Source organism: Pteropus vampyrus, unplaced genomic scaffold (assembly GCF_000151845.1).
Source record: "Pteropus vampyrus isolate Shadow unplaced genomic scaffold, Pvam_2.0 Scaffold35, whole genome shotgun sequence".
NCBI lineage: Eukaryota > Metazoa > Chordata > Mammalia > Chiroptera > Pteropodidae > Pteropus > Pteropus vampyrus.
The window spans coordinates 5,158,111-5,184,654 of NW_011888816.1; the positions used below are offsets into that span (position 1 = coordinate 5,158,111).

General features: G+C 41.3%; 2 protein-coding genes and 1 long non-coding RNA gene across 4 annotated transcripts in view; 1 reads left to right on the top strand and 2 right to left on the bottom strand.

Moving 5' to 3' along the window:
• NR2C2 (nuclear receptor subfamily 2 group C member 2) overlaps window positions 1–6,475 on the bottom strand; it is an 85,497-nt gene extending 79,022 nt beyond the window's left edge. Inside the window, exon 1 of the mRNA XM_011357415.2 lies at window positions 6,165–6,475. The gene's annotated coding sequence lies outside the window, so the exon portion shown is untranslated. The remainder of the gene's footprint in view (window positions 1–6,164) is intronic.
• Window positions 6,476–6,598: 123 nt separating this feature from the next.
• On the top strand, window positions 6,599–9,688 carry LOC111738101. Its single transcript, XR_002779692.1, has 2 exons — window positions 6,599–6,969; window positions 8,854–9,688. It is a non-coding gene; the product is annotated as an uncharacterized LOC111738101 (long non-coding RNA).
• A 12,535-nt stretch (window positions 9,689–22,223) lies between these two features.
• The window catches only part of FGD5 (FYVE, RhoGEF and PH domain containing 5), a 107,128-nt gene continuing 102,807 nt past the window's right edge, over window positions 22,224–26,544 (bottom strand). For both annotated transcript variants that reach the window (XM_011357417.2, XM_023529077.1), the window contains 2 exons: window positions 23,729–23,883; window positions 22,224–23,348 (listed from right to left, as the gene is read on the bottom strand). In XM_011357417.2, coding sequence (XP_011355719.1) covers window positions 23,312–23,348; window positions 23,729–23,883 — 192 coding nt within the window. In that variant the 3' untranslated portion in view covers window positions 22,224–23,311. The remainder of the gene's footprint in view (window positions 23,349–23,728; window positions 23,884–26,544) is intronic.

A 26,544-nucleotide genomic window follows, 5' to 3' on the forward strand; every position in this document is an offset into this window, starting at 1 on the left:
GGGATTGTTTTATGAACTACACAAATGTCTAACCAATGTACTATATACTTGAAACTAATTAAAATAAATTAATTAATTTAAAAAAAATAGGATAATTTTACCATCTTTTTTAAGTAAAAATTTTTACTGAAGTATATGTAAATACAAATGTGCACAAATCATAAATGAAACAGTACCATGAATTTTCACTAAGTGAACATATAAACGCCACTCAGATCAGTAAAACAATACCATACCAGCACCCCAACTCTCCCTTGTACTCCCTCATAGTCATTTACTTCTTTTTTCCTCTCCTGATTTCTATTATCATGAGTTAGTTTTTCTTGTTTTCGAGTTATATGTAATATATTTTCTGTGTGTCTGGCTTCTTTCGCTCATTATTTTTGTGATAACCATGAGTGGCTAGTTCATTTTCATTGGTGTACAGTATTACAACATATGATTATGCCACTATTTATTTATCCATGCTATGCCTGATGAACATTTAGCTTGTTTCTTGCTTTGAGCTCTTAGGACTCCTGTTGTTTGAACATTCTTGGACATGTCTTTTGATGCAATGCTATCTTTTCTTCATTTGAAAATTTTCCTTTTTTAAAAAATTAACTTCATCATAAAAGAAATACTGTAAATTTAATTTCATTTTTAAAAATTTGCATTGTATTAAATAAGTCAACAAACGTTCTAATTACTAGTCTTTGCAGCCAAGGGCTGACCTATACTGAGACATCTGCTTTTCACCTTGATAAAAGTGATTTTTCAAAAATTCCAGGCTTACTCACTTAATCAGCCTAGTAAAAAGATGCACTATTGCAGAAGCAATGGGGAAGGGCAAGCGAAAAAAGAATGTGGGTGGTACACAGAGGCTGGCCGTTACTGAAGTTTTTAAGGTACATTTGTGGGCAGCCAGGTAATAAATTTTTTTTTTTTGCATAGCTTCTATCAATACATGAATAATAATGGTAAATAAGGTGGTTCCCAGTAAAACCATGACCAGCCTTCCAGTATGCGTCTAGCCCTAGCAGCCTCTCATTTCTCCTCACTCTTTAGTAGCATCCCCCAATTTTCTAGGCCCCAATATCTTCTTTCACACCTCCTACTAATTCAAACAGGAGGGAATGATATCCTTCCTCTTTGACACCTGAAATTCCTCCTTATCAACACGTTAACATTTGCAGGGATTAGAATCTTTGCGGTTACTGTCAATGATTAAGGAATGAAAGGTTTCATCTCCTATCAAGGGACTTCAGGCCTCCTAGTACAGTGGAAGAGGTCATTTTTATTGTCCCTAAAAATCACATTTTGCCTGAGGTTGGCTTTCATCATTATAGGCTACCTGGAGCCCAGGGGTAACTCACAAAGGACAGCTGAGCATCTGAGCTCTCCTATTCTTTTTCCATCCTAACAATTCACCTCCCATCCCTCTACTCCAAGTCTCCTAGAAGCCAGGAGTATAAATCTGCTTTTACTCTCCCCAAAACAATAGCCTATGCCAATGCCCTGATCTGGGCATTCATTCTCTTTATCCACTCCCCCTCATCATTGTGAACTATGCTACTTAAGTTGCTATTCCCAGACAGTCCTAATTTCTGGTACAGAGCTTCTGCTGCTTAAAAATCTCCAGAATTCAGGGCACCTGAAGAGAGGATGGGGAAGGGGTAGCATAAGTAGGTAACAAGGGATACAGGGAAGGAATGGCAGGATGGGAGGGAATTACAAAGAGAAACTCAAGCCTCCGCTCGCATTAGGTTGAAGGCAAGTGAAACTCCAACAAATAAAGAAGAGCTCATGTTTTACAATGCGTGACAAGTGCATGAATGTGTCCATCAGGTTATAGATGATGATCATACATGGAGGGAAAAAAGTCAACATTATTTAAGTTCCTCATAACCAATAATAAAATAAAAGCTAAACTAAAATAAACTCTAGCAGGTATGAGGCTGAACCAGATGAGCTCTATGATGGATTCCTTCACAGATTCTCCCTATGTAGTATCAATTAAGGGGGACTAGTATCTGCTCTCGGAGGTGCTTTGGGACTAAATTAGTATATGGCATATAGGTAAGAGAATTCAAAGATAAAAATCCCAAATGTGAGCCCTCAATATGTGGAGATACTCAAGCAGCTAGATACACAAGGCCAGCGGTTCACTGCCAAGGCTGAAGGGGGGCTGCTCCACAGAGGCCCACCTACCTTGTTCTCTGTCATTTGGACAAGTGGTCCCAATCTGTTCAGGTTGGCTTCCTCCCTCCCCCTTTTAATCCATCTCCTCAGAGAGGCTACCCATTCAAGGTTCCGAGCGCTGCACTATCACTTGACTCCTTAGAGACAGATGTTTAAACTTTCCGGAAGTCCTCATAAAGTGAGGTTACTACACATAGGGTTTTCCTTCTTTCTGTGAAAGCATGTTCATGAAAACAGAATTTCAAGGTCACTTTAAATATAACTGTTGAAAATAATAAGTAATCGAATGGTGTTAGACAATATAGTTTTTTCATTAAACTATCAGTTCTTTAGTTACCCTTAGTAATTAGAACTACTCAGTAATCAAAAATGTTGAATAAATGACACCAAAATAAATCCTAGAAAAGGATAGAAAACAAAAATCCAAAAATAAACAAAGATTTAAATAAGTATGACTGTTATTGCTTTTTAAAATATCATAACATTTTATTTTTAAAATCTGTATTACATAAAATAACTAAACAAAAATGTTCCATTTACCAGACTTTCCAGTGGAAGGTTGGTATATATTTTGTAAAATCTGCTTTTAACCTTGTTAAAGCAATTAAAAGGTGATTTTCAATAATTCTGTTGCATGAACCAATTTATTTTTAGAAAGATATTTAAAATTAATGGCTACAGAGACTTTCAACTCCACTAAAGGCTTCTTCTCTGTTCTCTGATCCCCTGTGATAAGAGAAACAAAGACAAGTATTTTTAATTTCAAGAAAATCATATTGGTGCTTTTTATTTTTCAGTTAAAGTAAATGGCACAATTATATTTGGGCTATTTATGAGTTCCATATGAACTCATTAACTTTCATTAATTTAACTTGTAATTCAATTAATTATTACAGAATCTATTTCTTATCTTAAAAAATAAGTATAAATCAACATATAAATGGGTAAAGAGATCTATCTGGGTTATGTTATCCATATAGGTCTCCAGTCGGTGCCATATCTGGACCACTTCCTAAATTTATCCAAATACCTAACAGACAATTTTTTGCTGGCACTGCTATCTGAATTTACAAATGTGCCTACATAAAAAGGCACCATTAGTGAGCAGCAACTTAGTTATCATTGAAATCATAAATTATCAATTCATTAACTCAACAAATAATGCTAGATATTCTGCTAAGTGCTAGAAATATAAAGGTGAGTGAAATGATTCCTGCTCTCATAAAGTTTACAGCATGGTAAGGGGAACATACATCAATCATATAATGGAATATAATTACAAAGTGAGATAAAGATTATAATGGAAAAGAACAGTGTAGCAAAGTAAAAGAATCTGATCTAGACTGGCAGTGGGCATCAGAGAAGTCTTCCCTGAGAAAGTGATGCTTGAGCTGAGATCTGCAGGACTGGGTGTGTGTGGTGGGGGGGCTGTGACATATGAAAATTTTAGGCTGAGTGAACAGCATGTGAAAGGGCCTGGGGTCAATGTAAGCTACACTATCAGGGGCCTTGAAGGCAGGCCAGTATGTTTAGAGCACAAGGAGCTAGAGATACAGGAATAAGAATATGTTGAAAAGTCTTAGGTTTTTAGAGAACAGGAAAAGGGCCTCTACCATTGCTTCTAGTGGGCTTGAATAATGCTTCTAAGAGTTTTGTAAATTGTAAAGCACCTCATATTTGTTAGTCCACTACTTTGTTTTCTAAATAAACTTTTGGTCTGGATGCCAAGAGTGACTAAGGAAAGCAAAAGAGCCAAAATTAGAACCTCCGTGTTCTAATCCAGTGTTTTGCTTCTACCAGTCCCTAAGAACTTCATTGCTTAAATCATTTAACTAGTTGGATTTCTTTACCAGATAGCTAGTGCTTCACAATTACAATAACTCCAATGATGAGTATTTATTATGTGCCAGGCACTTTTCTAAGCTCTTTATATTAACTCACTTAATCTTCAATTCTAGAAGGTTCTATTATTGTCCAGATGAGGCCGCTGAGGCTCAGTAAAGTAACTTACCCAAACTCATACAGCTAGTAAATGTTGTCACTGTTAACCACAATAATTAGCTTCTGCCTAAAACACTTTGTGTGCTTGTATATTTGGGGGTGTGGGAGGGGGCAGAACTCATGTGTATAAAACCATTCACTTATATACTTGAGGACACAGATCAATGTCTTAGCCATCTCTGTATTCCCTGTCTAGCACCTAGTGCCTGGGGTATTAGTAGGGCTCAGCAAATATTTGATGAATTGAAGATAGATATATGGGGCCAACACAGGACTTGAATTGGGAAATTATTTGGAGGCTTTCCCTTCAAGTCATGTATTCATCGGCAATTCATTTGATGGCTATATTTTCCTTGACTCTCTTCTTTTTTATTAAGTTTAAGATTTATTCTCCATTACCTTTGTCATATTTCAGACTTTAGCCTGGGGGTAATGGAAAGGACAATGAATTAGTTCCAACCACTCTCCAGCCACAACTGTCCAGCTCTCAATCACACCAAACGCTTTCCCTCCTGGGCCTGCCTCTACACTTGTAGTCCTTGCTCCAGAAGATTATTCCTTTTTCGGATTCCTCCGATCAAACATCACCTCACAGTAGCTTTCTCTAACCATCCAATCTAAATTAACCTCCTCAGGCCTTCTTTAAATTAATCGTTTCATTTTCTTTCTTTCTTGGAACTTAACACTCTCTGAAATCATCTAATTATCTATTCACCCCCACCCCCGATTCTTGGAGGACAGCGGCCTTGTCTAGCTGGTTCTCTGGATATATCCCCGGTGCTCCAAACAAAGCAAATAAACATATAATCAACGAATGAGAAAAGAATTCCCTCAGATTCACCTATGTTCTTTCAAGTCCTCAATACCTTAAGCTTTCTACTCCTGGTGCCTCTACATCCGATCTTCAACAATAACACCCATTTTTACATTACTTTGGGGTTCACAAAGTAGCCTAGATTCCATTTTCGGAGTAGAGCCCCTCAAACGACCCTGGGAAGGAAGGTACGGCCTGGTAAGAACGCCCATCCTTCCCATTTTACAACGTATGAAATTAAGCCTCAGAAAGAGGATTCGCCCGCCGCCGCGCCGAAAATGCGGGCAGGAACCCTGAAAGGTGTCCAGATTCCAAAAAAATCCTTCCCACTAGCCGGCGCCGTAGGTTCAACATGCTTCGTCACCTTTATTACTATTGTTCTACAGTACTCATTCGGGACGCGTTCCAGGCGGAGGGAAGCCGCTGGACTCCAGGCCGCGCCCGGGTGCGCCCCAGACCCTTACCCTTGCCGCGCCCCCGCGCGCCCCGCCCCCTGTGCCTGAACCCCCCACGCCGCGCCCAGGCCTCTGACCCCGCCCCGCCAGGACTCCCGCGCCCCGCGGGGACCGCCCTCTCCTGCCAGAGCCAATCAGCAGAGCTTCGGGGGGAGGAGCTGCAGGTACCAGCCCTCCCGTCTGGGTACCAGTTGGTCCGCCCAGCTGTCGCTCACGAGGTCGCGCCCCATACCCGCCTTCCTCCTTTTCCTTCACCCTCCCCTTCAGGAAAAACGGCGGTTGGGCCGCGGCAGTCGCCAACGACAGAAGGGGAGCGGAGGGGCGAGAAGCGAGGGAAGGAGGGACTGCAGGGAGGAGGAGGCTAAGGAGGAGGAGGAGGGAGCCCAGCACAGCCAGAGCCATCTCCGTCGAGAACAAAATGGCGGCGCTGGCGGAGGGCCAACAGTGAGGCGGGGCCGCGGCCATTCCCCCTCCGCCCCCACCCTCACGCCGGCCCGGCCGGTTAGGGGGAGCCCGCTCGCTTCGCTCGGCGCGGGCGGGGAGGGGAGGGGAGCGGCCCGGCCCACTATGCAAAGCGTCCAGCGCCGCCGCCGCCCCGTGGCAAAGGTAAAAGGGTCGGGTTCAGCTGCCGCCACGGCGCCTCCATGTCCGCGCGCCAGGCCCGCCCCCTCCGCCGCCGGCCCGAGCCTGCCCCGGCCCTTTTTCAATCTTACCTCAGGATTTGGCGCCAAAGCGTCCTCAATGCAGGTCCCGTGTCTGCGGCGGGTGGCCCCCGGCGCGGAGGGCAGGGCGCGGGGAGGCCGGGCTCCCGGCGTTGGCGGATGGCGGGAGCCCTGGGGCCGCAGGCTCGCGGGGCAGCCGGCGAGAGACGAGACGCCGAGGTGGGAGCGGGGGCGGGCCCGGGGGCTCCGCCGGGGTCGCGGGGAAGGGGGGGTTTGTTATTGTTTTTGTCAGTGAAAGGTCAGAGTTCGTGACCCCGGTGCCGCCGCCGCCGCCGCCCGCGCGCTGGTAGGAGGAGGGCGAATGTTCTTCTTCCTCTTCCCAGCGCCAGCCTCACCGTGGCCGTGGGGGGCGGGCGAGCACGCGATTGGCTGAGCCGCGCGCGCGCACCGGAACGCCGCAGCCGGCGCTTCTGCGGCCGGCGCTTCTCCATCCGGCCCCTCGCGGCCGGCTGGCCCGGCGACGGCGGGAGGGCGCTGGGGTCCGCGCTGTGCGCCGGGGGGCCTCAGGCCGAGGCTCGGCCGGCACAGCTGTCAGAAGAAACTGGAATTTAAAAGGCGAGGCTGCAACTGTTCTCGGGGTAGAGTGGGTTGGTCGCTTTAAAAACCTGGGAACGCGGGGCACCGTTATTTGATGCAAACTCGCCTCTCCCGGGGAACCAGGAGTTCCTGGAAGACAGGAGAGGATGTGTGTCCCACTGTGACTTCCTTCATCCCAGCCTCCTGCCGAGCTGAAATCTCTGTTGATGGAAGAAGCAGTCACAGCAGAGCGCCTGTACGTCGGAGGGTGGTTTATTGGGTGGGTATTGAACTGTTTGGGCCCTACTCGGTACAGATGGGTTTTTATGTAGGTTTTAAAGAACCGAGTATGCACCAGCTTCTGGTAATATGTAAAGTGTTGAAACTCTCCAAAACTTATTATTTATGGTCTTTTAGTGAACATATCCAAATCTTAAGTCCATGGCTTTTCCCTTCGCTATTTGGAACTAGTAAACAGTGATACAGAAGTATATGTAAAGGAATTGTTTGCAAAACTGTTTAATTTGTAAAGAAAATTGTTTCTTTCTCTTACGAATCCTAGATTGTCGATTTTCCTTAGTATTTCTCTCTTGACTTACAGTTTTGACTTGCTTTGAAAGTTGCAGATCACTTATTTATCCTAGATGCCTTGAAGTGTTTAGGTTAGACTCCTTGATCATCAGGCTTTGTAGGCCAGAGATCCTCTGCTAATTGATTTTTTTCCTGCACTTTTCTTGTTATAAATACTGACTCCAAAATGGGTGAGTTAATCTTTTCTTAAACAGTAGCCGTTTGGAGTTTTGTCAAGATGACCTCAACTTTGAGTATTTTGTCCATAATTTTATTTCTACATGACAGGAAATGCTTTAAACACAAATTTTCCCTTCTTCCTTGTTCTCACCTTGCAAAGAAATAAGTAGGGGGAAAAGTTAAATTTTGTAATATCATGGTGAACCACACATCCTAAAGCTGGAAGGGGCCCCAAGAGATGATAAGGGCACATACTCTTCCGGCAGAAAGCTTTTTTTGCAGGAGAGGTGGTTAAGAACCAGGAAGATGAAATGATGTGCCTAAGGTAACACTATTTTGATGGTACATCTTTGTAAACATGGACTGCTTTGCATTTGTGGATTTTTTTTTTTCAAAAAGTAGGTTTTTAATAGGTTAAATATTGCTTCTAAATATAGTGTAAAAATTCACATATTAGTGAGTTTTGAGTTTTCTTTTTTTTTGCAAACACATTACAGTTGTACTAGATTTTGAAATACTAAACAGTAATGTTCTGTGATGGCTGGTAGTTTTCTTAAGTTTCTTCATTTGATACTCAGCATCTCTGTGAACAAGGCACTGTCATTTCCATTTTACTGAGGTGCAGGAACTGAGGCCCAGATAAGTTAGGTGACCTGCCTAGTGCTATAGGTGTAGTAGGTGAAGCCAGAGCTCTGATCTAGTCCTTTTGATGTTAAGGTTTATACTGTAAACTATGCTGCATCAGTCTGCCCTGTTTATAATATTCAGTAAATTTTCAGTTAAAGGTTGGTTATTTAATAGAAGTAGTAGCAAGGGTCTATAATCTTCATCTGCTTGAGCAGCTTTTCTTCCTCTGAAAACATGCACGTGAACACATACACAGATTGCAAATATCAGGAGGTAGCAAACCTCTGCATCTGATGCCATAGTGCTATTTTTTGCTCCATTGTGTTTTTGCTAGAAGTCTTTTTAGTAAGAACTCTTTAAAGTGGCTTTGTAAGACTTGATGGGTTTTATAATCACAAAAAATACCCAAGTTGTATTATGCTAGGTATACTTTCTTTTCTTGACTATTAAGAATATCCATGTTTGCATTTATAGTACTTTCAACATTGTTTTATCAGCCTTTAAATGAAACGGTTCCTGATGGGGGATGCACTTCAGAACTACCAGGCCCCCAGAGGTTCTGAAGCAGTAAGCTTTGGGTGGAGCCCTGGCATCAGCACTTCTACTAAGTATCACAGATAATTCTGTTACACACTTGTGGGCCTGAACCACTGATCTAATTCAAAAATATTAATTAGCAAAACAAAAACAAAAAAACCCCAAAACATTGTTTTAGCTTTTGAAATGCAAGCTAGAAGAATTTTTCTTTTTAACTCTTTGATCATGCTTGAAAATTATTTATTCACAGGGAAGGAGGGCTCTATGGGAGTGAAGATATATTTGGCAGCACCCAGTCCTTGTGTGTGCATCCATCATCTTGGCATCTACCCAGACCGTGAGCCCCGTATTGAGATGTGCCCTGTCCCTCTCTTTCTCAGCCCTTAACACTGTACCTAGTACAGAGTAGATATGAAGTGGGCATTTATTGAATGAGTGGTTTTCTCAGCAACAGTGTATGATGAACAGTATTCATATCATTGTCCAGTTTTTGCAGATGAACTCAGTGAAAACAAGGTTTGGTGACTTCTCAGAGCTGGGATTTGAGCCTCGGGCTTCTGGCTCTTTGCCCAGCGCTCTGTGGATGAGCCCCAGACATTCCCTCTGCGTCCTCTGGGCAGGTCTTTTTTTCCCCACACACTTAACCAATCTGTTTGCAGTCAATCATTAATTGACTTGCCTATGAACTTTTTGAGAGCAGGAACGAGTTTTATTTTGTACCTAGCACAGCATAAACACTTTTTTTGCCATCCTTGGTTATTTTAAATTTGCATTTAAATGATAAATGTTGAGGCAATTAAAATCAAATTTTGATTAAGTAATAGTTACAGATGTGCTAAATTTTTCAAATTACTCTTAGTAAGCACAGATTTTTTACTTGTAAGGGTACTGCTTTTGTGATAGCATAAAAAATGGTTTCCTTTTTTATTTTCATAGACTGGGAAGGCTTAGTAATTATGTTCATAAGTACTTATATACATCGTTTTCCTATAATAGCTTCTGCTTTATGACTAGTAATATTTTATGAAATGTTTATATCATTTATATGATTATGACATGTTTATAAAATAAAGTTTTAAAACTCATATAGTTGTTATTAGCCTTAATTTTTAGGAATGTTCCTAAATGTTTTTTAAATGTTGCCTAAGAGCAGATGTAATTGCAAAATACCAGATTGCACGTTCCTTACACTTACACATTATCCTGTTTAATCTTCACAATAATTATATTGTTTTTACAGTTAAAGAAACTGAGACCTTAAACAGAGAGAGGATGACTTCTGCAAAGTCACATGGCTGACTAGCAAGTTGTGGAATATTTATTAATAGTTATATCTGTTTATTTTTTCTTTTCTGTCATTAAGACTTTGAGAGGAAGAAAACGTTCTACCTACCTCCATGATTCTGGCAAAGTCAAGCTCTGTCGCAGTAGAAGGCTACTTAGAGAGGTCTTTACTTTATAAACAGCCCTTGTTCTTCCCAGGAAGAGGAAAGAGAAAGATTGACCCTGTGATGGATTGGTTGTACAGGAACACAGTGAGTTCCTGAGCCCCATGCAGAATGGCTTTTACTGAGAGTCATGCCCCTTTAGTTTCCGACCTGGGGTTTCCTGGGCCTTGAAAAGGTGTTATTTCCGAATTGTAGTTGGCTCAGCTATCTTGGTGCATGATGGAGAATTTGATTATCTTCTCAAAAAAATAAACCTGCTCTCGGTCCCCTGTTTTATATGGGTTGCTTTAGGAGCTCAATCTTGAGGTTTGGTAATTCTTTACTAGCCCAGCACCACATAGTTGTTTTTTCCGTTAATCGACTTGAGACTGCTAGTCTTTCACTGTCTGTTCACTACAGGTCAGTAAGTGCGCCCCAAAGCCACAGGTTCCTTGGAAAAGTCTCTTTTCTGTGTTTTGCTTTGTATCCTGCCCTTTATCTTGGGAAGAAGTGGGATGCTACTTGGAGGCTTCTGGCCTTTGAGAAGATCTTGGTACATTGTCAAGACCTAGGGTCTAAACAATACTAAAGCCTCTTTGTTCTCCCCTCACATTTGGCCCCTTCCCTACCCCTCCCTAAACTAGGTCTTAATCTTTGTTCCACTGCAGTGGTTTCCTATCCTTCCTAACCAGTCTCATACCAGCCGCTTCCTTCCCTCCCCTCTCTCCCTCTCTTCCTTTCTTGGCTGCCTGAGTGTTCTAAAACAGAGCCATTCCTAGCCCTCTTTTTTTTTTTTAATTAAAATTATTAGGGTGACGATTAATAAAATCAAATAGGTTCGAGTGTACAGTTAAATATGTCATGTATATCGCATTGTGTGTTTACCACCCAAAGTTAAATTTTCTTCTGTCACCAAATAATTGACCCCCTTCTATCTACATCCCTCTAACTCTCTTTTATTTGTAAAGTTCTTTAATGGTTCTGCATGCATTGTTTAAGGCTGAAATGAAAACTTAGATGCCTAAGGTGGGGCAGTGGGGAGGGAGAATCTGGCAGGTAATCTAAAGGAGGTTAGGAAACTAATGTAAACACCATTAGTTTGTTAAATGGTAGTGACACTTGGAGAGTTCACTACCCACTTAAAGAGGCAGCCCCTCGTTAGCCCTAGAATATGGCCCTGAGATGATGTATCTTTGGATTTCTTAACTCATTTCCTGGTTGCCAAGTGTTGACCTCACGATAACTTGTGAATTAGAGTCCTAACCTTACATCCAAATAGATGTCACGAAATATCTGGCTTTTATTATTTTCATTTTGCTCTAGTGCATCAGTAGTCTTTGGAAACAAATGACATCATTCTATTTATAACAATTGTTTTTAGTAGTGGTATTGCTATTTGTAAAATATAGTAATTCTCGATTGCTGAAAATGTCAAATCCTAGAAAACATAGCGTTCCTACGTGTGATGTTAATATTGTTCTGGAATAGTCATTAGCCAAAGATATATTTGATGAATTCGATTTATGTATACAATTCTGTTACATTAGGATTAGAGACACGTTCTGTTTAGAAATAACTCCAAGAACGGTTTTTATGTTTTATTTTCACATTGAAAACCAGTCAGTTTTGCTTTAGCCTCAAAGGGTGTGTTTATGTAAAATTAAGTTAACGCTGGCAGAGAGCTGCACTTTTTTTTCTAAACAGGAAATGGGTTAAGAGAAGCCAGAAACCTGGATTTGTACATGTGAAATCTCTTGACTTTAAAATGTTGGTAATTTAAAAATGGCTTTTAAACTATGCAGGCCAAGCAGCATCTCTTAAGCATGGTTCTGGACTTCAACCGTTTCATGGTTTTGAGACCTCTGACCAATAAGATAAAATCTAAACTCTTGAGCCAGGGCCATTGAAAGTCCTTCACAGTGGGTTTTTTCAGCCACCTTGAGATTAGAACATCATTCAGTGGTAGTCTTCCAATAAAAACATGGTTGAACTCTAAAGAACTTTGATTCCTTCTATTGAGCACACATTTTCATCTGTCATGGAAAGGGAACTTAGTAGCAAGAAACAGGAGCCCATGTCAAGAGGCTGAATCCAAAATAAGTGTGTAGGTGTGTTGGAGTGGGGCGCCTGTACCTCTTCTAGTTGTTTTTTCCAGAGAATAAACTTCCTGTCTCCTGCAAGCGTGGGGGAAAGGGCAGTCTGTATAGGATGGGATTAGGAGATCTAAGAGTCTTGTGACTCCTTACAGAGACTCAGCTGATATTCCTGTCTGGTTCCACCCGGGCCTTCCTGGACACCTATGTCTCCAGTCTCTGAGCCTCTCCAGGGGCAGGGAACCTTGTGTCTCACTAGCATCCCTCCCTGCAGTGACTTTGTTGTCAGCTGTCAACTTACATCGTCCAAAAATAATGTGACAGTTATGTCTAGTAGTTGATGCTGGCTGGCAGCATGAACACTGACAAGTGGCCTCTCCATGTGGCTAGGCTTCCTTATAGCGTGGCAGAAGCATTCCAAAAGCAAGTGTCACAAGAGAACAGTGGCATTTCACATGATTCACTTCTGTTTGCTGCTTACTGTCAGAAAGGTTATCCAGGTTCAAGGGGAAGGAATACATGCTCCCACCATTTGATGGGAAGAGTGTTGTCATGTTGTAAGAAGAATATGTAGGAGGGGATCTATTGTGGTGGCCATCTTTGACAGAACAGACTGTAGGTCACATGTGTTTGATTTGTTTTTAAATGGAAAACGAGAGGTCTTTGTAAAACAGATCTGTTCTTGCCACCTATTTTTTAAAGTGTCTGGAAGCTCCCATGGTCTCCTGGTAACTACAGGATAAGAACAATGGCTCTGAATAAACCTGGCCCCAAATAGCCTTTCTTGTCTCATAAGCTTTTGTGACTTCTCCCTACATTCTGGCAATTCTGAATTACCCCATTCCCTGAATGTGTTGTGTGGTATCTTACTCATTCTCACACACCTCACTCATTCTGCTCTCTGCCACCAGGGGCCTCTCCAACCCCTTCTTCTTTGTAAGGCAACTCCTTCCTCATGTGTCAAGCTCCAACTCAGAAGTCACCTTCAGGAACACTTCTCTAATCTGCCTCAGGCACAATCCATTCACTGTCATCATTTCCCCACAGCCATTTCTCATGCTTCTACTACAGAGAATTAGAGCATTGTATCTGACTTCTCAATTTGTGAGCTTTCGCCAGTAAATAACCATGAGTCTAGTGCTTAGTACTATGCCAAGCATGGTGTCACTGCTAAAATGGTACCTGAGTATTACGTGTTCCAAAGTCCTTTAGCATTCTCATAGGCTTACATACGCAACATTCAGCCACTTATTCTCTTCCTATTCCAATGGAGTTGACTGAAAATTTCTAGAACCAGGAAACAACCCTGATCATATTAACCTTCCCCCTCCTCCAGCTAATTGATCTTGGAAATAAATATAATGTGTTTCTTGAGGTTTCAACATGAAATTTGATTTCTTCGTAGATGTTTTGGCTATGACTTAGATAATCAGCATTTCTCTGTATTAGGAAAGTCAGTATCAGTCAACTGTGTATCAGGGTTTCAATCAGCAGAGTCCATCTCCTGAATAACTGGAAATTAATAAATCTTGAAGCTAAGGAAGGTGGTATAGCAGAGTGGAGAGCACCCTTAATGTCTTGCCATATTCCAGATTTTCCGTTAACTGATTGTAGGACTTGATGAGATCCAACTCCCCAACCTGTTTGCACCAAGGCCAGTCAGGCTGCAAAACTTACCAGGGTGGGTGAATATGAGAGGAAGCAAGGGGAAGCACTTCTGTGAGAAAATGCATTCACAAAGGCTGCTGAAACACAGAGCTCAAAACTCTTGACTGAAGGCTGGAATTGAACACTTTAAATTATGTAGATACCACACTTTGTTTAATGTACAATATTAAATTTACTTATAAATTTGAGATACGGTATTTAGCAAATGTTTTATCGTAATTTTTCTTCCAAAGAGAGAACTTGTCAAGAAACATGTTATACCCTTAATTAGAAGTTTTATCCCTATAGTTGTCCTAAATAAAGAGGAAAAAGACCTTTCTTTTAAAATTTTTCACAAATAAAGGTTAACATTGACAAGGGACACACCCAGGAAAATAAAAAGCATTTTTTTTTTATGTTATTTAAAAGGCCATTTTCCTCACTTCTTTTTTGTCATGCGGGGATATGTTTCTGATCCAGTGTAGCAAAGGATGGACCCATAGGATGAGACAGTGATATCTTGATAACTGTAAAAATAGAAGATATTTATTGAGTAGGGTGAAAGGTTGATATTTAGTCAAATTGCGATAGTGAAAACTAATGGTCATTTTTCACCTTGCTGCATAAAATAAGATTCAGGGTCACACTGAGTGGTATTGTAGCTGTATCTTTAAAAGAGCTGTCTAATCTATGCCTATAATAACTTTCATAATTATACATGTTGGCATAATCAAGCCAATTACTGTAGCGATCAAGAAGTAATTTCTTTCCTCATGTATGCTGCTCACAGCAGGGCAGCTGCATTACATATTCATGAATTCTAGTGTGATATTGTTAGGGGTTGTTAACTACAGGCCACTGGATTTGAAGGACCATATATTTATTGGAGCTGGCAATTCTTTTAAATTCTGATCTGCTCATAAGATTTCTAAAGAACATATGGCTTATTGCCTACACTTTACCAGAGGATAGATTTTGGGATACAGCTGTTGATGAAAGTATTAGACGCACTTCCCTCTGAGTCCACCTTTGGAGAGAATGTGAATTGCACCTTTGAAAGTAAGATCCCAATTTTGAAGAGAACTTGTGGTCAGTTAGGGCAATTTGCACTTGAGTGGGGAATCCTTATATAAACCAGAGTGGTAGTCACTGTTGAAAACATGCTGTTGGAGAACCTGGGATAAAACATGTTATTTTAAAGCTCTCTATTTGTACCTCAGCTCCTGGAGAATTTTGTCATTTACAATTTACATATACTAATAATAGAGTTTTCCCTTAATTACTACAGTAACCATTTCTTGATCAAATGAATTTGTGTAGCTTTACCATGGATTTTTTTACCTTCTCCCCCTTGCAATATTTTTTGAAGTATTCAGGAAATAAAACTGGAGATATGTCATTACATTTGAATGTGACCTTAAAGTCTTTTGTTTTGGCTTATGTGTCTAACAACTTTGTGCTCTTTTTTCCTTACATAATATTCTTTAAAGTTTTTTTGACCACAATCTATAAGTATAAATAAATACATTTTACATCAACAATCGATATAAGTATATATATATACACGATTAAGAGAAAAATGTCATGAAATAGTTCTTAAGGACAATGGATATATACTTTGCTGTGTTCTACTCTGTTCTCTTCAGTAGGTGGTGGTGAGGGCACTGGTTGTGACCTATTCTGTTGATTTCATAACCCACTCCCAGAATTTGAAAAGCGGCTAAAAATCTTATTTATGTGATTTTTTTTTGCTTGCTTTCTTGATGCTTTCTTCCTTGCTTGCTTTCTTAATACAGATTTCATTTTGTATAACCCTCTTTTTCACTCCAGGGGAAGTTCCTGAGGAAGTGCTGCCCCTACACACTGGCTCTGTTATAACAGCATCCTTGAAAGATCAAAGTAGAAAATAAGACCTGTTGTCATGCTACTCTCTTGACACAGAATGTCCTTTCATGTGAGACATGATCACATTATCTGTACAAGGAAGAGATCAAGACCATGTAGAACAGGAGTCCCCAAACCCTGGGCCACATACCTGTACTGGTCCTTGGCCTGTTAGGAACAAGGCTGCACAGCAAAAAGTGAGCGGTGGGCAAGTGGCAAAGCTTCATCTGTATTTGCAGCCACTCCCCAGCGCTAGCATCACTGCCTCAGCTCCACCTCAGGTCATCAGGCATTAGATTCTCACAAGAGCACTGGTCCCGGGTGTGAAAAAGATTGGGACTGCTGATGTAGAGAACCTGTTTTGCAAATACACCAGGACATTATGAGGGTGGCCACAGGGTCATAAAGCTTCTCCAAAGAATTCTGTGGAAGGGGATGTTTTACTGGCCGGGTACCACCTTTGTGGTAGTCGTGTCCAGCTCAGACTAGTTTTCCCCTAAAATATTCACCACTATAGCTGTATATTTCTCTGTACAATGTTTGGCATAGTGTCAAATTTTAAGAAGTGTCTTGCAATCTTGTGTGATGTCACCAGTGCCAGCTCTCATGCCTTTATCATTTCAGACACTCTTGTGTCTCACTTTTCTTCAGCCAAGGATCTGAATATACACTGCAGATACAGCCTGTAAATTGGCACTTCTACCACAGACTCACAGTCTGGTGACAAGCTGAGATCGCTGCCCATGATTGAGCTAAACTTATTCAAGGTGCAGCTGAACTAACGCCTCTGTGAAACCTTCCCAGGCCCAACCCCAGATAACCAGCCTGCCTGTGCAGTCTCCTGAAGCATTTGTACACACTGTACATACCTGGGCCCCACCTCAGACCTACGAAGAGGGGGACCCTGGGCAAGTTACCTAATGTTTCTAACCTCTGGTTTCCTCATCTGCAAAATGAGGATAATAATAGAACTCAGCAGGTCCTGGGGAAATTCAATGAAGTTACAGTGTTAAAGTACTTAGAGCACTTCATGCAGAGATGCTTGCTGTTATTTCTTGCTAAAAATCACACAAAGGTTTTCTAGGATCTTGTGAGAGATAGGTGTTTTTTGGCTGCTGATTTAACAACTGTGATTAGGTGCTTAAGGGATCAATAACATCAAATCATCTTCCCAATACCACTTACAGTAATATTTAACAAAAATATATAATAGATGCCTAAATAGTTGTCCTGTAATTCTATCACAGATAATCCCCCAAATCCATGGCAAGGCACAGCCCTTTCACTGCACAAATCCAAACCATAGTCTTTGTAGATGTGGTCCAGAGGGTGGACATTGTGGGTGAATCTCCAGCAGCCATCGTACTCCTGCTGCCAAGCTATCTGGTCTGTGCCACTTAAGGTGGGCCCCTTTCCAGTGACTAGCTCAGGAGAGAACAAGTACAAGTAAGTGTGTTCCTGGAGCCATATAGAGAGCCTGCTGGGTGCTTCTAAGGAAAAAGCTAACTACAGAAAGCCAACCTCTCCCTCCATGGTGGTTGTGAACAGGCACGTCTGTAGCCCCGTTGTTAACTACAGGCCACTGGATTTGAAGGACCATATATTTATTGGAGCTGGCAATTCTTTTAAATTCTGATCTGCTCATAAGATTTCTAAAGAACATATGGCTTATTGCCTACACTTTACCAGAGGATAGATTTTGGGATACAGCTGTTGATGAAAGTATTAGACGCACTTCCCTCTGAGTCCACCTTTGGAGAGAATGTGAATTGCACCTTTGAAAGTAAGATCCCAATTTTGAAGAGAACTTGTGGTCAGTTAGGGCAATTTGCACCTGAGTGGGGAATCCTTATATAAACCAGAGTGGTAGTCACTGTTGAAAACATGCTGTTGGAGAACCTGGGATAAAACATGTTATTTTAAAGCTCTCTATTTGTACCTCAGCTCCTGGAGAATTTTGTCATTTACAATTTACATATACTAATAATAGAGTTTTCCCTTAATTACTACAGTAACCATTTCTTGATCAAATGAATTTGTGTAGCTTTACCATGGATTTTTTACCTTCTCCCCCTTGCAATATTTTTTGAAGTATTCAGGAAATAAAACTGGAGATATGTCATTACATTTGAATGTGACCTTAAAGTCTTTTGTTTTGGCTTATGTGTCTAACAACTTTGTGCTCTTTTTTCCTTACATAATATTCTTTAAAGTTTTTTTGACCACAATCTATAAGTATAAATAAATACATTTTACATCAACAATCGATATAAGTATATATATATACACGATTAAGAGAAAAATGTCATGAAATAGTTCTTAAGGACAATGGATATATACTTTGCTGTGTTCTACTCTGTTCTCTTCAGTAGGTGGTGGTGAGGGCACTGGTTGTGACCTATTCTGTTGATTTCATAACCCACTCCCAGAATTTGAAAAGCGGCTAAAAATCTTATTTATGTGATTTTTTTTTGCTTGCTTTCTTGATGCTTTCTTCCTTGCTTGCTTTCTTAATACAGATTTCATTTTGTATAACCCTCTTTTTCACTCCAGGGGAAGTTCCTGAGGAAGTGCTGCCCCTACACACTGGCTCTGTTATAACAGCATCCTTGAAAGATCAAAGTAGAAAATAAGACCTGTTGTCATGCTACTCTCTTGACACAGAATGTCCTTTCATGTGAGACATGATCACATTATCTGTACAAGGAAGAGATCAAGACCATGTAGAACAGGAGTCCCCAAACCCTGGGCCACATACCTGTACTGGTCCTTGGCCTGTTAGGAACAAGGCTGCACAGCAAAAAGTGAGCGGTGGGCAAGTGGCAAAGCTTCATCTGTATTTGCAGCCACTCCCCAGCGCTAGCATCACTGCCTCAGCTCCACCTCAGGTCATCAGGCATTAGATTCTCACAAGAGCACTGGTCCCGGGTGTGAAAAAGATTGGGACTGCTGATGTAGAGAACCTGTTTTGCAAATACACCAGGACATTATGAGGGTGGCCACAGGGTCATAAAGCTTCTCCAAAGAATTCTGTGGAAGGGGATGTTTTACTGGCCGGGTACCACCTTTGTGGTAGTCGTGTCCAGCTCAGACTAGTTTTCCCCTAAAATATTCACCACTATAGCTGTATATTTCTCTGTACAATGTTTGGCATAGTGTCAAATTTTAAGAAGTGTCTTGCAATCTTGTGTGATGTCACCAGTGCCAGCTCTCATGCCTTTATCATTTCAGACACTCTTGTGTCTCACTTTTCTTCAGCCAAGGATCTGAATATACACTGCAGATACAGCCTGTAAATTGGCACTTCTACCACAGACTCACAGTCTGGTGACAAGCTGAGATCGCTGCCCATGATTGAGCTAAACTTATTCAAGGTGCAGCTGAACTAACGCCTCTGTGAAACCTTCCCAGGCCCAACCCCAGATAACCAGCCTGCCTGTGCAGTCTCCTGAAGCATTTGTACACACTGTACATACCTGGGCCCCACCTCAGACCTACGAAGAGGGGGACCCTGGGCAAGTTACCTAATGTTTCTAACCTCTGGTTTCCTCATCTGCAAAATGAGGATAATAATAGAACTCAGCAGGTCCTGGGGAAATTCAATGAAGTTACAGTGTTAAAGTACTTAGAGCACTTCATGCAGAGATGCTTGCTGTTATTTCTTGCTAAAAATCACACAAAGGTTTTCTAGGATCTTGTGAGAGATAGGTGTTTTTTGGCTGCTGATTTAACAACTGTGATTAGGTGCTTAAGGGATCAATAACATCAAATCATCTTCCCAATACCACTTACAGTAATATTTAACAAAAATATATAATAGATGCCTAAATAGTTGTCCTGTAATTCTATCACAGATAATCCCCCAAATCCATGGCAAGGCACAGCCCTTTCACTGCACAAATCCAAACCATAGTCTTTGTAGATGTGGTCCAGAGGGTGGACATTGTGGGTGAATCTCCAGCAGCCATCGTACTCCTGCTGCCAAGCTATCTGGTCTGTGCCACTTAAGGTGGGCCCCTTTCCAGTGACTAGCTCAGGAGAGAACAAGTACAAGTAAGTGTGTTCCTGGAGCCATATAGAGAGCCTGCTGGGTGCTTCTAAGGAAAAAGCTAACTACAGAAAGCCAACCTCTCCCTCCATGGTGGTTGTGAACAGGCACGTCTGTAGCCCCCCACCCACTCCCATCAGTGGCAGTCACCAGTCAGACTCTTGGGAACCAGCCCTGGAATCAAACTGACAGTGGACAGCAGGTCAGAGAAACCCAAAGAGCTTGGTTCTTGGGAATACTCTAGAACCCTCAACCTGTCCTGCTTGTGTACCTCTTGTCGAGCTAATTTCATCATTGCTTAAGCCAGTGTGAGGTTGGTTTCCTTTTACTTGCTCTTGAAAACAGACATCTTAGTGTGGACACATCTGTCCTCTCAGCTCACCATTAATACATGGAAGCACAGAAACTTACCTGATCACAGAAGCCGCAAATCACAGGCTGAATCAATTCACAGACTATTCTGGCATATCGTTACTTTGCCCCATAGCAGGAAAAAACTCAGGCTCCAGCCTGGTCCTACCACTCCAGGAGGCCTCAGTCTCCATTTAGGGCTTCAGTGTTCTGCCATGACATTTTCATCGTTAATCAAATGAATAGCTGGACTAGATAAAGGACAATAACCATATTACCCTTCAGTGGCAGTAGCAGGGCTGCTGAGGTCTGTGGCATTGGCTTGCCCGGTGCATGCCTGAAGGTTAGCCTGAGCATCAGCCCCTCACTACATACCTGCACACAGGACTAGGCTGTATGCAAGGGAGAATGAGTGGTCAGTGTCAGCCTGACCAGAACTCAGCATATTTTTGATATGTGAAACAATTATTAGGACCCAGGAACTCAATATCTGCACACTACTGTGTTTCTAGTGTGCTTTATATTAGTAATAACCATTATTCCTACTTAATAAGACCAATTCAGGCTGGAAAAACATTCAGTTTGCAGGGAAGGTGTGATACCATCATAATGTAAGATAAGTGCTGCTTTCAGTAAAACCCTGAGTTTTATAAAACTTTACTGATTCTGAGAAGCAGGCAGAGACCAATCCTGCAGAGATCTGTGTTTTTCTGGTCCACATGTGAAGAGCTCAGGGAAAGGTCACTGAAAACAAATGGAGGGGAGAAAAGACACAATGGTGAAAGGGTTTCAGCTTACCCTTGCCAGGCCCTCTTCAGGCCTGGTTTCTCTTGCCATTTTCATGGATAAAAAGGAAGGTTTCTTTTTTTTTTCTTTTTGGCGTATTGTCTTTATATTGTATTGTAACAGAACAGGGCTCATGACTTTATTTTCCTTTTGTGTAACAACACAGTGCCCTTCCCCACAGGTTTATGGTCTTAGCCACTTTCACAAATGTTTGGTTTGTGCTTGATCCCCTGAACTCTTTGGGAAGCTGGAATGGTCTCTACGTGACAAATGAGGGCACTGAGGCTCAGAGCTTCTGAGCCCAGGGCCCGAGTTCTAATTTCTGAGTCACAGGTTGGCTCAGTACTGCTTCCTCCTCAGAAACACAGCATTTGCTGAAGGTGCACAGCGAAGGGGCTGCTTTGTGCCCAGGGAGCAGGGGGCATATCAGATACTGCGGGGGTCTTGGGCAGCACTGCCACCCCCAGTATCAAAGCTGGCTATTTCTCCAGCCTCTGGGCCCAGTGAGAAGGAACACCCTCAGGCCAGTTGGGCAGCTTCATCTGAGTTACTCCAGGTAGGCCCATGTACAGCCGGGTAACACAAACATGTAAAATGGGCAAGAAGGAATGAGCGAAATTGGCCAGTAGAAATCAGCTGAAATAAGTACACAAAGAACCATGGCAAGGGACAGGTAAAGACAGGGTCCGGGTAAACCAGGCGAGTCCTTGTCCAGTCACTCATGAGCTATGGAAGATCTTGGTGGCCTCTGCCACTTCCTTCTACAAAACCTATCTAGTGTGTTTAATCTATAACTCAGGTGTTTTAATTAGTGTAACTATTCACTGAGAAATAAAAGCTCTATCACCTCTTTACAGAGTATTGGGAATAGGGTGTTATATGATAAAAGAGGCCTTCAAATGACTTCCAGACATATAATTCTACTTAGATCTCAGAAACTGACAATGGGCAGTAGCAGGTTGGGGAAACTCCCACTGCCTGGTGCTGAAGTCCTACTATACTTTTTAAAGGCTCAGAGGGTCCAAAGGTCATTTAAGTATGTTTGATGATGAAAACTATTCCATAGGAATTAAGCCCTCAAAAATTAATAAATGACCTGTCTAATCGCTTAGTTTGTTTGCATCACTGTTTAATGCAAATATTTAAAAATAACTGCCAACTAGAAAAAAATTCCCCTTAAAATAATGTAAATAACTCCTTGAGATGGTGCTTTTTACAAAAGGTTTGTCAGCAAATACCTTTTTTTAGGGGACAGCGCAGCACGAGGGTGGGGACAGGACATCAGAAAATGATAGGACTGTTTTTTATTTCGATGAGAATAACAAGGAATCCCACCCACCCTCCACCCCCAATTTGCTTTATGTAAAAATACTTCCAGCATAATGAGCAGCAGTCATCAGTGGGAGGTGACTGAGCCCCAGGCGCCCAGAGAGTTACTTCTGTGTTCCCTCACTGTGTCCAGAACCATTGGCTAAGACCATGAATTCACCTGCTGATCACATCTCTCAAGGCTTTTTATCTCTCTCAAGGCTTCATAATACAGCTAAGGATTGCCGCATTGAAAATAAAAACAGGTTCTTATAGACGTAACGCTGTCAACTTGTGTGGGGTAAAACTCGGGAAGGCACACAATAAATTAAAGCAGACTCTGTCTCTTCGGAGGGTTTGCAGTGATCTCCAGGGTGGGCGCTGGATCTGCCAGCAGCCAAGCTTCCAGCACTGGCGCAGTGTCGAGAACCGCTGTGGGAATGAGGGAGTCCCTCCTTCATTAAGTCATGTCAGTACACAGGTTGCAGGATGGAAAGGAGGAGGAAACCCTTGCCTTCCTATCCAGTGCAGTGCGCCGTCCGCAGTAAGGAGGACCTTCTCCTCTGAGTGTTACCACAGCCAGGGTTGCACAAGTCAATTTTCCATACACCCTTGTCGAGTACTGGTGGCAAACCAGTCCACAGGGCTCCACCTGCTATTTACTTAAGTAAATCACTTGGAAAACATAAAATTGGAGGTTGTAGCTCAGTAAAACAATAAAGTGCTTTTGATGAGAGTAGCTGTTATTTACCAGTTGTTTCTTATTTCACCTGAGGCACTGAAATCAACAGTATGAAAGGTGGCGATGTTTACCAGGAGTAAAAGTTGAAAAAAACTTGTTTCTACTAAAAAGCCTGCATTTCTAAAATGTACTTTTCTATCAGTTCCATGTCTTCATATTACTAAATTTTAACTCACTGCTGGGTAAGGAAATAGTTTAAGTCAGGGAGGGGTGGTAAACATGAAGACAAAAAAGGGGCAGTCCATAAATATCCCTTAAGGATTCCACTTGTGAAGGTGTGAGCAGGGGGGTTCCAGCAAAAAAGGTCAGGCTCCTATGCTGAATCCAATGTATATCCAGATGATTGGGGACATGAATTGGCTTCCGGAAGGGTCCACATATCAAACTAAGAGTTTATTCTGGGTCCCCATGCTTGATAACTGCTATAACACACTTGCATCTTCCATGGCCTTGATCCACCTGTAAACAGAAGAGAGGGGACACTTGGCGTTGTAACTCTGTCTGTGACTCTGGTCACAACCTATAAGTGACTAGACTAGATTACTGTTAACCTAAGGTCAATGACCACCTCATAGTCACATTCATTTGGTTTCCCCAGCATTTAGCAAAGGCCTGGAACACAATGCAAAGGTTTGCTGAATCAATCCATGCCTGTATGAATGAATCATAATATTTTTAAAATCACATAACTGGAAATAGGTAGTCTGCTATTCTGCTGTGGCCCAAAGGGACTTGATGGGATGGGATGGCTGGAGAAGAACAGAAGCCAAAGCCCCAGTTAACAACTTGTTTCTTTCTGAGAGAGAGGCAAGGGATTACGGGAGTAGTTATTTTGGTACCTCTGAGCTGAATTGGTATCCTCGGCTTTAAAGCTATAAAATAGGGTTTTCTTGTGGTAAAGGTGAAAAACGGGTCCTACTTCGCTGCTGCCCTCTTCCTTTTCTGGGGCAATGGTGAACCCCAGCAGGGGCATACTCTCCATGGCCACTGTGTCCTGCAGAGGGCAGAAGGAAAATCTGATATTAAACACAGCACTATATACGGTCAATACTTAGTGTTCATCGGTATATCCAATTTAAGGTGTATGATGAACACTTCTTTGTGGGGTATGCTTGGGCAACAGTGAAATAACCACACACATACTTTTCACCCCGCTTCCCATCAGGACCAGGCATGAAGAGGGAAACATCATTTTGGGACAGCCTACTAGGTTCCAGGCATTATCACCTTCACATTACCTTGTTTAACCTTCGTAGAAATCACAGAATGTCCTATCCCCCATTCTAAGAAGAAACTGAAGCTCAGAAAGGCAAATAACTCCCTAAGATCACACAGTAAGGGGGAGAGCCAGGATTTAGACTCATGACCACATTCTAACCCCACATTCTTTCCACTGATTTGATTAGTCAGTGACTCAGCTAGTTTTCTAGAGTTACTTCTGATAACATATTCTGTACTCACTGCCCCATGCCCTCATTCACAGGGCCTCGGTATGGAACACTTAGGGTGTCTGTGCTACAAAGGGGCTAACAATGTGATGAGATGCACCCAGAGAACACAGAGGGACCTTAAAACCATAGTGCTCAGTGGAAAAAAGAGCTTTCATCTATAAAGATACACACATATTTATGTAAAAATACACGTTCATAAACAATACACCTTTATAAAACTACACATGAACAAAGATATAATTAGTTAAGCACATTAGAATGGTTGTGATAAGAGGAGGGAGGGAAGAAGAGTTTGTGTATAAAAGGGAGTCGATTTTCAAAGATTGCTGGATCAGAAAACGCATAAGACAAAATTCAACATCCATTCATGATAAAAACTTTCAACAAACTAGGAGTAGAAGGGAACTTCCTTAATCTGACAAAGGGCATCTATAAAATACCTACAGCTAACATCATACTTAATAGTGACATACTGAATGCTCTTCCCCTAAGACTGGGAATAAGGCAGGAGGGTGTTTACTCTTACCAATTAAATTCAACACTGTACTGAAGGTCCTAGTCATTGCACTCAGGCATGAAAAAGAAATAAAACACAAAGATCAGAAAGGAAGACATAAAACTATCTGCTTACGAAGGACATGATTGATTACAAAACTACTAGAACTAATAATGAATTTAGCAAGGTCACAGGAAAATCAATTTTCACATTTATATACTAGCTGCGAACAACTAGAAAATAAAATATACTCCATTAAAAATTTCCTCCAAAAAATAAAATATTTATAAAGTTAAGAGAAATGCAAGAACAGAAATGTAGGACCTCTATACTAAAGACTACAAAACATAGAGAAATTGAAGCATTAATAAAGATCAATACCATGTTCATGAATTAAAAGATTCAATATTGTTAAGATGCCAATTCTCCCCAAATTGATCTATAGATTCAACAATCCCTGTCATAATCTTAGCAGGTTTTTTTTTTTTTTGGTAGAAATTGACAAGTTTATATGGAAACACAAAAGACCTAGAACACCCAAAACAATTTAAAAAGAACCAAGTTGAGGACTTACACAACCTCACTTTAAGTCTTACTCTAAAGTTATAGTAATTAAGACAGTATGGTATTGGCATAAGGATTGGTAAATATATCAGTGAAACAGAATAGAGTCCAGAAATAAACCCACACTTATTCGATCACTTGGTTTGTAACAAAGACACCAAAATAACCTAACAGGGAAAGGAAAGTCTTTTCTGCAAGTGGTGCTGGAACAACTGGATATCCATATGGAAAAAAAAATGAACTTTGACCCTAATCTTAGACCATACACAAACATTAATTTGAAATAGACCTAAATGTAAAAGCTAAAACAGTAAAATTTTCAGAAGAAAATACAAGAGAAAAACTTTGTGACCTGCAGGAGACAAAAGTTTCTTAGGAAGGAAAGCAATAGACATAAAAAAAAAAAGCATGGATAAAGTAGATATCATTGAAGTTATAAACTTCTGTTCATTCATTTAGAAAATGAATAGGTAAGCCACTGACAGAATATTCAGAAAATATTTATCTGACAAAAGACGTATCCAAGATATATAAAAAAGTCAATAAAAGGAAAATGACCTACTTAGAAAATGGGCAAGACATCTAAATAGACACTTCTCAAAGGGAAATATATGAACGACCAATAAACACGTGGAAAATATCATTAGTCACTAGGAATATCTAAATTAAAACCACACTGACATACTGCTCCACTGTCACTAGAATGGCTTAAAGACTGACAATACAAAGTCTTGGAAAACATGGGGAGCCAACAGAACTCCCCAATTTACATACATTGCTGGGGGGTGGGGTGTAAACTTGTGCACCAGTTTAGAAAAAGATCTAGTAATTTCTTATAAACCAAACATATAACTTTCTACGTTCCAAAAATTCCAACTCTAGGTCTCTACCTAAGGTGAAATAAAAATCTATTTTCACACAAAAACTTACATGCAAAAGTTAAGTGGATTTATTGATAATTACCTCAAACTGGAAACAACCCAAATGTCCTTCAACTGGTGAATGGATAAACAAACTGGTATATTTACAAAATATAATACTACTCAGCCATAAAAAGGAATGACCTATTGCTAAATGCAATAGTGACTGAATCTCAAAAACATCATGCTGAGTGGAAGAAGTCACTCATGATTCCATTTATATG